The 9,807-nt window shown below is 48.9% G+C and overlaps 1 protein-coding gene across 1 annotated transcript in view; it reads left to right on the top strand.

Moving 5' to 3' along the window:
• The first annotated feature begins 395 nt into the window (after positions 1 to 395).
• The window catches only part of LOC147677776 (palmitoyltransferase ZDHHC21-like), an 85,864-nt gene continuing 76,452 nt past the window's right edge, over positions 396 to 9,807 (top strand). The window contains exon 1 of the mRNA XM_086945433.1: positions 396 to 711. Within this exon, the coding sequence (XP_086801559.1) occupies positions 593 to 711 (119 nt within the window). The 5' untranslated portion in view covers positions 396 to 592. The remainder of the gene's footprint in view (positions 712 to 9,807) is intronic.

Below are 9,807 nucleotides of genomic sequence, written 5' to 3'. Positions count from 1 at the left end.
TGCTGTTAAAAAAATAGTTAAGAAAAGAGAAGCCTAATCGGAGTCTCTGGTCCCGACTCAGAATTGGCCAGGAAATCTACGATCATAATGTGAGACGTTATACCTTATAACACAGAAAACACTGATACGGTTGGGTAAAAGACAGAACCGCAACCTTCCCATCTACACACAGCTGCGGCGCTGCGCTGAAACAATTACAGCCTTTCTTTGTTATCCATTTGTCATTGAGACGTAAGGACGTGCGCTAGCGTGCATACGTTTCAGAGACGCGCAGGCATGACGGACGGAGGGATGGGGCGTGGCTATGGAAAACGCATGGAGACAGCGTGACTGGCGAGAGGAGGGGTTAAAAACAAGATGCAAAGGCGAGGCCAACAACGAAATACCACGAGGCGTGGTTAGGGAGGTTTGCGAGGGGCGGAGGCTTGCCGAGAAGGTGTGGCCATTAATCACAGTCCCCACCCCCGCCAGTAACATACTCCATTCAGTCGAGTCGCGCTTGGGTTGTAAACACCGGGAAGTGACGAGGGACAACGGCTGGAGCCTGTCAGAGGCTCCAGCCTTCACCTACTCGAGGGGTGCAGCAGCCCAGATGGCCGTCTGCGTCCTGGACGGGTGCGGGTTCTTTTGCCTCCTTATGGTGTACCTGAGCTTGGCTTATGCAGATTACGTCATGCTGCGGCACGTCCTGCTGTTCAAATACGCTGACAGGTGAGGGACAGCCGCTCAGAATGCTCCCACGGCGTCCTCCATGGTATATCCCTGGGTATGCCGGAAGTGACAGCCGACAGTACCATTACGTACTCTAGGGAAGGGGAGTTTGACAGCTCAAAAAATCTACACCTATTGTGAACTCCGAAGATATATTCTTCTTTCAAAACATATAAGGACAAATTACCGGAGCACCTACTTGGGTTTTAGTGGAGTTAACGCAACTTTCGAAATCCAGTTTTTAGGTTTGAAGTGGTATGACCCTCATAAATTCGGAACTGACAGCTGGACCGTACTATGTGGGTTTTATTCCCGAAGAGGGGGTGTGACTCTCAAATGTGTGCTTTATGTTGTAGTTTTATAAAGCGCGAACTCAACCCGAAGGCATTGGAGCGCTTTACATGAACACCAGTTACATTACACAACATGTTTGTAATGCTAATGAGTAAAGTTCCCTTTATCTCCAAGCCCGTTTTAATCATTTACTTAGGATTTTAATATATGCTTTTCGTACATACTTTCCTAACGGTGCTTAGAAATAAAGTGAAACACGTTTTGCTTTTCACCAGGTTTAAATAATGTGGTTTGCTTAAATGTATTATTATGTAAATATAGCGCAATCTGTTAATGTATTCCATTCTTAATACGGCTTACACAAACCAGTTCTTCTTAATGTGATGTGCGTAAAAATTCAGGATTTTCTCTCCGTTTGGGTTAAATGCTTCTGTTGTATCACAAATCAACCACCCCTCTTGGCATCCTGCGGCTTCCTTCTGTTTTTTCTCTTCCAGTTTTATATATTGCAAACTTGACCCAAAGGTATCGGAGCACTTTACATGAACACCAGTTGCATTATAGATGGAGACATTCATGTTTTTTAGGCATGGGGAGATTACGTGATTTGCCCAGAATCACAGGTTGTTTGAGCCTCCCGCCAGACTTGAACCTGGTTCCTCAGCTTCAAGGTTGGCCGCGTTAGCCATTAAGCCACATCCTCTCCCCGTTTCTTTCATGATGATGGAATTCTTTTCACAGTTTTAGGGTGTCTCTGAAATAGGAATATCACTGGCTGAGCCTTCTAGTCTGCTTCTTGCCAGATTCCTTAAGAATTGACCTGCCTCTTGGCTTTTTTGTCTACAGGCTCTTTGGATGCATGCACCAATAGTGTCCTCTCAGGTTAATAATGATCTTCTCTCCAGGTGACACCACCTTTTTGCCCCAGCTAAACACCAATTTGGAATCGGTAATACAGCAAAAACTGTGTGAGGCGACCAAACGGGAACAGGTTTAGATTCAGGATCAACCAATGGAAATAGTAGGTGTGGTGAGAAGGAACGTGAGTGATGGAGAAAAAGGGGTTGAGTACAGGGTGAGCTATAGAAACTGTGTCCGGTGGGATCTCCTTCAGGATCCAACAATTCCTCAGTTGATGAAAGTTCACATAGATCATTTTGAACAGGCCAGTACTTGGATCTCCTTGAAACGGTCTTGAATTACCTGCTTGACCTCATTGATGGTGACAGTCATTGATTCATTCATGTTTTTTTGTTTTGGAAATTAAAATGTTCCATAAGTCCTACATTAATATTTGCTTTACAAGTATAATAATAAAAGCAGTATTTAAAATGTCATTTTGATTCTCACACATTTGTGATCTATGGCAAAGAGTGGCTAGGAAGTGTCTCAGCATGATAATAGCAGAGCTAGGTATCATTGTGGATTTACCAGTAGTAATTATGGTTTACCAGAATAGGTTACTTTGAAGCCTAGTACACACCGCCTTAAGCAGACTGAATCCTTTTGTAGAACAGTGTTTCACTGTTTAACAAATCCCCAAATCAACCACAAAGTTCTCTATACCTTCAGATTATTAATTTAAAATCCTTGGAACATCATCAGATTCAAAAGCGTTCTGCCAACAAGTCTAACAGTGTCTCAAGGCACCTTCAGAAAAGGTTAATGTTCACACGTATTTAGAAAAGTAGACAGAAGTCAGCCATCATGTTACAGCCCAATCTCATGATTAGATTCCACCAATAAGAACATGTCCTACTCTCAAAATTCGAGACCTTAGGGGAAGAAAATCTCTTTCCTGACAAACAATTTTGCTTTCACCAAGGCATAGGAACAGTCAAGCAGTGCCTTAACCATTTTCCTATTTTAAGGAAATACGTGAACGCCAGGAGAGGTACCATTCACATGACCTTTATGCACCTCTCATGTGCATTGGAAGCTGTTAATCAGAGCAAATTATGGGCTATGCTGGGAGATACGGGGATTGTGAAAGCTCTTCTGGATCTGCTCAGACAATTACCTCCTCGTCAGCCCTCCCCGTCCCAGTCCTTACTAATGAGCATAGCTCCTCCCACCAGAAACTCCCAAGCAACTAAAAACCCATCCCTTCCCTCCAGGCCACACCCACACCCTAAGGCATATAAGCATGTGACCCGCCCATCCACATCCCTGTTTGTTTTTTCTGCGGAATTAATTTCCTGGCAACTTCGTCGTGGGGGTACTGGACCGGTGCCTCCTTTCGGGTAAGTGTGAAACGGCCTGCTGGGCGGCCGTTTGTTCCCCCTGTTGTACCTGTTTTTATCATGTACTTTTGAGTCCCTGCTTTAGCGGGACCGTGGGGTTGGGGGGCCTTGACTGCCTGGTGTGGGGTGGTGTCTCCCTGCTGCGGCCTCCCCTCTTCCGGGTATGTTCCCTGCCCTAGCGGGTGCACCCGGGGAGGGACGGGTGGTGTGTTGGGCGCGGCTAGCTTCTCTGCTCGCCAGTGGCGTGGCGGTTTGGCTCCTCCTTGGAGGTGTGTTTGGGGGCTCAGTGCTCGTCTCGGGCCCGTGTTTCCCTTTTTTGTTTTTGTTACCTGGGAGGCAGTACGCGATGCAAATATCGTACTGGATGCGCACAGAGCATTGTATAAAGCGGCAGCGAGAACAGGCTCTGCAATGTCCCTGCGGGGAGACGCTTTGAGCATTTAAATGGACGGGGCTCTGTCTACCGGAGCTTCGTGATCTCTGGCCGCGGGTCGCTCCCTGACCCTTTTTAGGGGGCATTGCTTTGGTTCACACAGTGGGCCGTGTTTGCGATGCTGTGCCTGTATGCTTCCTTTGGAATGTCCGGGAGTTCGTGTTCCCGTGTCTGTTTGGAGGCAGGTTGCTTTGCATGTGGAAGCTGCTCTCTCTTTCGGTCCTGTTTTGGGCTGCCTGTTCTTTCTAGGGCCCGCCTCGGCGGGTCTTGGGCTCGAACTTCCACGGACCAGATAATTCTTGCCTCGGTGCCTATTCCATCCCTTGCGGGTGCTTAGTGCGCTATACAAGTGTCCTTATGCATTTACTTGCGTTCCGTTTGTCCTTCAGTTTGGGGGCGCCCTGGTGTTCTGGATATATTGGGCTGCGCCTCGTGACACATGCGTGGGGCTGGTACTTTTGGGGGTCGGGACTCTGTGTGCTGGGGCTGCGTGTCCTTGGTTCCTCCCCTGGCCTCTTTCTCCTGCCGTGGGTCGCTCTATGCCCCTATTTTGGGGGCATGGCTTTTGTTTAAGGCGGTGACCTGTGGTGGTAGCGCGACTTGTCTTCCTGCTGGGGCCTCTCCTCTTCAGGGTTGGTTCCCTGCCCTGGCGAGTTCACCTAGGGTGGGCGGGGAGGTGTGTTGTGCACGGCTGGCTTCTCTGCTCGCCAGTGGCGTGGCGGTCTGGCCTCCTTTCAGGTACGTGTGGGTCGGTCTGCTTGGCGGCCGTTTTATATTCCCCTTGGATGCCTGTTGTTTCGGGTACATTTGAGTTACTGCTTTGGCGGGACCATGGGGCTTGGGGGAGTCCGGGTCTCCCTCTTTCTCTTGGACTGGCCTGCTGGCCTGGGGGGGTGTGGCATTCCCTGTTTGGCCCTTGTGGATCTTGCTTTGCTTGGTCTGGGCGCTCCTTTCTCTGTTCTGTGCCCCTGTTAGAGCTCTGCTGTCACGGGGAGGTGGTGGTCGCTGGGTCTTCCGCTGCTCCTTCCTTTGGGCATGGTCAGGTTGCTTCTGCCACGTGGGTCCTGTCTTGGATTGGTTGGGTCCGGGGGGGCGTGCCTTAGTGGTTTTCTGCTCCGTGTTCGGGTCGCTTTTTGGTTCCATAGGCCCTGGGTGGATGGACAGTCTGTAGACTTTTTCGCCTATTGTTGGGGCTTGTGGGCCTCCCCTTTCCTCGATCTCTGTGTATGCTGTGCAGGAGGGGGTGTGGGGGATGTTTGGCGGACTTGCCTTTCCCCGGTTTCTGGAGGTGTCCTGGCTGTGTAGCGATTGGGGTTTCCTTTACAATGGTTCGCTGGGGTATCCTGGCTGTGTGGCGAGGGGATCCCGGTGGCTGGTGTGGCAGCTCGGTGCCTGGTGGTGTCCGTGGTTGCGGTTCCTTCTTCTCCTGTGGTCATGCGGGATGGGGGACCTTGAAACTGGCTTTTGCTACCTCTGGTTTTGCGGTCCGGGCTGCGTCTTGCCCTGGCTTTTGGGTTCGGTCGCTTCGTGTGACTGTCCGTTTTTTCTGTGCTGGTTTGCTGGTTGTGGGTCCCTCTGCCTCTTTTTCCGGGTTGGGACTGCAGTTGGTATTCTGGGCGGACTTTTTCCTTTGCAGCCCTTGGTGCGGTGGCGACGGTGGCTGGGTCCTCTGGGTCTGCTCGCTGGGTTTTGCCTTGGTGGACGGTTCTGCTTGGGGGTCTCCCATAATGGTGCTTCCCTTCGCGGACTCTTTACTATTTTGGGATCCGTGGGATTGTGCGCCTGCTTTTGGGCGGCGTTTCGTTCTGATTTGGTGGCCCTGCCCTTTGGTGGTATGGAATGGGGCCGGGGTGTCCCTTCCTTCCTCTTGTCCCAGGGTGTACGGAGTGCTTCCTCTTCTTCTTGTCCCTCCTTGTTGGGCTGGGCTGCTGGCTGTGTTCTGTGCTGCCCCTTTTTCCCATTTCTCGGGCGCTGTGGCGGGCTCTTTGCTCAGGGCTCGGGTCTCGTTTCTGAGGGGGCGGTGTTGTGGGTGCAAGTGTTTCGGCAGGGTCGGGGGGTGTACTCGCTCCTGTTTCTGTTCCGGGGCCCTTCTGGGGTCTGCTGTCCGGTGCTGTTTGTGGCAGCTGCACGCTTGTGTCTCCCTCGTCGATCCTTCTGGTTCTCCGGGACGCATTCTTCTTCTGCCGGTTCCCGCGGCTTCTTTGCCTACTTGGGGGTTCCGGGTGTTCCCTGCCTTGTTCGGTGGGTTGATTCTTCCTCTTCTTTCCTTCCGGTTTAGGCCCTTTCAAGGGGTGTTTGCTGCCTCCTGATTCAGTTTGGGGTTTCTTTACTTGATGTCTTCCTTCTTTGCATCACTCATGTGCTGCTGTTTGTGGGGTGGTTTCGGCACCTCGGTTGGTGGGGTTTTCCTGACGGTGCCCCGCAGACTACGGGGTGGTTGGGGGCTCGGTCTTCCTCTACTCCCCGGCGGCTCCATGTTCGGCGGCTGTTCCTGCTGCTGTGTGGTTTGTCCTTGGGCCCGTTGGCTCTTGTTCCCCCTGGCGTGTCTTGCTCTGGGCCTCTTGCGGGGCTATCCGTTTGGGTCCTGTGAGGGGTTGGTTCTCTGACCTGGGCTCTGGTGCTCTGTGGAGTGTTTTGTGCCTCTGCTGTCGCAAGCTCCCGCTGGACAGTGGGTTCATTTCCTGCCTCTGCTTTCTTGGTGTCCCATGGGGGTTTTGTGCCTTCGGCCTTGCTTGCCTGGGTGCTCCTGATCTTGTTTGAAGGATCTGGGGTTCTGCAGTTTCTGGCCTGGCTGGTGCCTGGTTGGGAGGTCGCCTGGGTATGCTGGGTGCTGTTGCTGCTCTTGTGCCTCTGGTGGCGCTGGCTCGCTCTGGTCTGGGGTTGAATCCTGATTGCCTGTGCTTTCAGTCTGTCCCATGGTTGGTTCGGTTGGCCTGGCCTTTTTCTGCCTTGGTTCCTCCTGAGGTTCGTATTGGTCTGGTCGGACTGTGTGCTGGTGGTGTGTTTGGTCGTCCGCCTTTGTTGTGCTGGGATGGCTTCACTTGACGGTTCGGCTGTTCGGCCGGGAGGGGGGGGGGCGTTTTCTTCCTTGTGGCCCCTTGGACTTTTCGTCTACCGGGGGGTTTTTCTTCCCGGGGCGGCTCTCCTGCGTGGGGTGTTTCCCTCCCGGTCCGAGTTGTGCCTCTTGCTGTCCTGGTTCAGAGTCTCGTGGTTGGGCCTGTTTTGCTTCTCCGGGGATTGCCTTGGGTTGAGGTTGTTCTCTGGTTTGGTCAGGCCCTGTCTGCGGGGTGGTTGCCCTGTCCTTCTGTTGGTTCTCCCTTTTCTGAATCGTTTTTGGCCACTATAGGTGTGGCAGGGTATACTCAGACATGAGTCCCTTTCTCACTGCACCATCAGGATTCAAGCAAACAGGGCCGAAGACTGCTGAAATGCCAGAAACCGGTCCTCGGTAGCTTGTCTCCTTTCTGGTGAAGAATTGGCTTGGTAGTTTAGTCTGCCCTGTTCCCATGATGCACTGGGCCAGGGACAGACTGATTTGCATATAGCCAGGTTCTGAGCTGGGATGGTGCAGTGAGATAAATAACGGTGATGGATCAAGCCTTGATCTTTGGACTGGGTAAGAGTGGTCTGCTTAATTCAGACACTCTGTTCATCACCACCCCCTTTTCTGAATCGGCCATTCAATTCCATGCAGCTTTGAAGGAGAGTCTATTTTTAGGTCGGCCTTGGGCAGCGCATGCGCTGCTAAGAGGCATGCTGTATTGAGGTATGGACTAAGCCCACTCTCCGCCCTTATTTTTCATTGGCTTGTGTCATTGTCCTTTGGAAACTGTCTTTTCATTTGTGAGTAGGCTTGGTAGTCCCACCTTAGTACCGTACCCCTTTGTCTCAGCTTGTAACCTCCCATAAGGCTGGCCCTCTTATGTGTGTTACTCGGTAGGCTTTAATTTTTAATTTTTTTAATTTAATTAATCAGGATGCCACCTGGAGGCTTCTTTGTCTAATTCCTTTATTTTCCAGTGGGATATTTACATCTGTGCCATTCACTTTATTTACATGTCACCACTAATCAGTCATTAACTTCCAAGTAATTGTAAAGAATTAAAGATTGTCATTCATATATTTGGTGGAGTGTAGCAAGCATAATATAACTTTTTCAAGGGCATTTTATTAATTTTCATGAAAGAAAAAGACTTTCAATTACATAGTAGACTTTATTCCCTGAAATAATCAACAGCAGGTTCACAGCGCAAGCATATCACTCCCACCTTATTTCTTCCCATCACCTTAACTGATTTCACCAGTACCATGGGTGCTTTTTTAATTGAGCCTTCTATTTCTTATCCTATAATGTATGCAGGGAGGTTGGCTGATCACAAGCACTCTGTACATGTAGTTCTTCGGGCTCCAATCCTGTGAAACAGTGTTTAGTGCCCATTATATATTCGGTGCCCTCTGCGTTTTGGGGCCGGTCATGCCAAATGTGTCATTTGGTAGGTGATAAATGATGGGTTTCCAGATAGAACTAAATCTCTGTCTCTAATTCTCAAAGCATGTGTCAGCAGTTCCATTGATAATACGGGCTACAGTCTTCTAGACCAGTTGAGAATATCAGGAAGTCTGGTCTCTTTCCAGTTTAGTGCTACCTACTATTTGGTTGCTAGTACAATATGGGATGTTGAAATCCAGTCAGATTTGGTCAGACCTTCCAGAGAGGCCAGGCACACTCCAGAGAATTTCACCTTCTAGTCATTGGGTATATGGAATCCGAACATCTTTTTCATAAGGCATCACATCTCTTTCAAGAATATTTTTAGCTTTGGACAAGTGCAATGCAACCCCTTCATCCTTCTGTCCTAGTGGACATTTATTCAATTTATTTAGTAGTCATAATCCAGTTATACATAATCTCATACCATGATTCTCTCACCGAAAAATTCGTATTGGCCATGTTGTGTCATGCCATAGCTTACTTCCTTCATCTTCCAACTCTTTACTCTATCTATTTTTGCCCTTTGGGTCATTAAGGGTATTTTCCTTGTTTCCTGCCCCATATGAGAAATGTGTGTAATTTAGTGATTGAACCATCTGTTAAGTTGTAACTATTTTTTAAGTGTCAGTTCTCTTGTAGCTGCCTCTCTATTCTCATGTGAAACGACTCATTGCCTAAGTTGGAAATGTCTTAGTCCTTCTCTTTGACTACCCAAAATTACCTCTTGCAGATTTCAAATACATTATTTTGTTTCCTGCCAGCTGACCGTGTGTTTTTAGCATCCTATAGTCCCCTGTTTTCGACTTAGCATACTGTTCCCCCATGTGTGGTGGTGTGAAATCTGAATTGTGTGGCAGCGGCACAAATGGTGACAGGAATGATGAGATTCCCTTTATTTATTTTTTAACTATATTGCCTTATAATTCTGGGAAACATGCCCTACTACCTGTCAACCGGGCTATGGTGTTTGGGGGATCCAAAGCAGATCCCACAGTGGCTCATCCAGGGGTGTGGGATTTATTAAAATATCTACTTGTCCATGGGACAGGTTGCTTCATAAATCTACTTGTCCTGTAACAAAATCCATTTGTCCCTTAGGTGCCATGAGTGTGGCGAAAAATTAAGGCTGCAATCTTATTATATAAGAGCTCTGATATAATCTCTCCGATTATGCCGGGGCTCATATCATAGTAGTGTTTAAATACGTGCAATCCCTTTACGTCATCTTGTTTCCGCAGATGTACATGCTGGGGCTGAAGGTAGTGGTAAGCAATAGTTCTAGGATTATAATGCCCTTTTGAATTTGCACAAACCTACTAACTTGCATGTTTTAAGGGTTTCTAACAACTCTTCTCTAATCTTTTCCCATACTGAGAAATGTTGGAAATTTACTCCTGACAATGGCAGACGTAAACCGTCTTCCAGAGTTGGGGAAAAAGTGGTTGTAGGTAAAGTCAACTTACAAACACTCAGATTTTCGCATGAGTAGATCTACACATGCATATATTTGCTCATGCTAAAATGCAGTTCACAAAAATTGCCTAGGAGTACTATTTCTTGTCCTACTTCTGTAAATTCTTGGGAATTCACGAAAGCCGTATAACTGCACATAATGCAAGGACATATACAATGGG

The sequence above is a fragment of the Lissotriton vulgaris genome, chromosome 12 (assembly GCF_964263255.1).
Source record: "Lissotriton vulgaris chromosome 12, aLisVul1.2, whole genome shotgun sequence".
Classification (NCBI taxonomy): domain Eukaryota; kingdom Metazoa; phylum Chordata; class Amphibia; order Caudata; family Salamandridae; genus Lissotriton; species Lissotriton vulgaris.
Note: the sequence above shows the minus strand (reverse complement) of the source record. Positions and strands in the feature narration are given on the sequence as shown.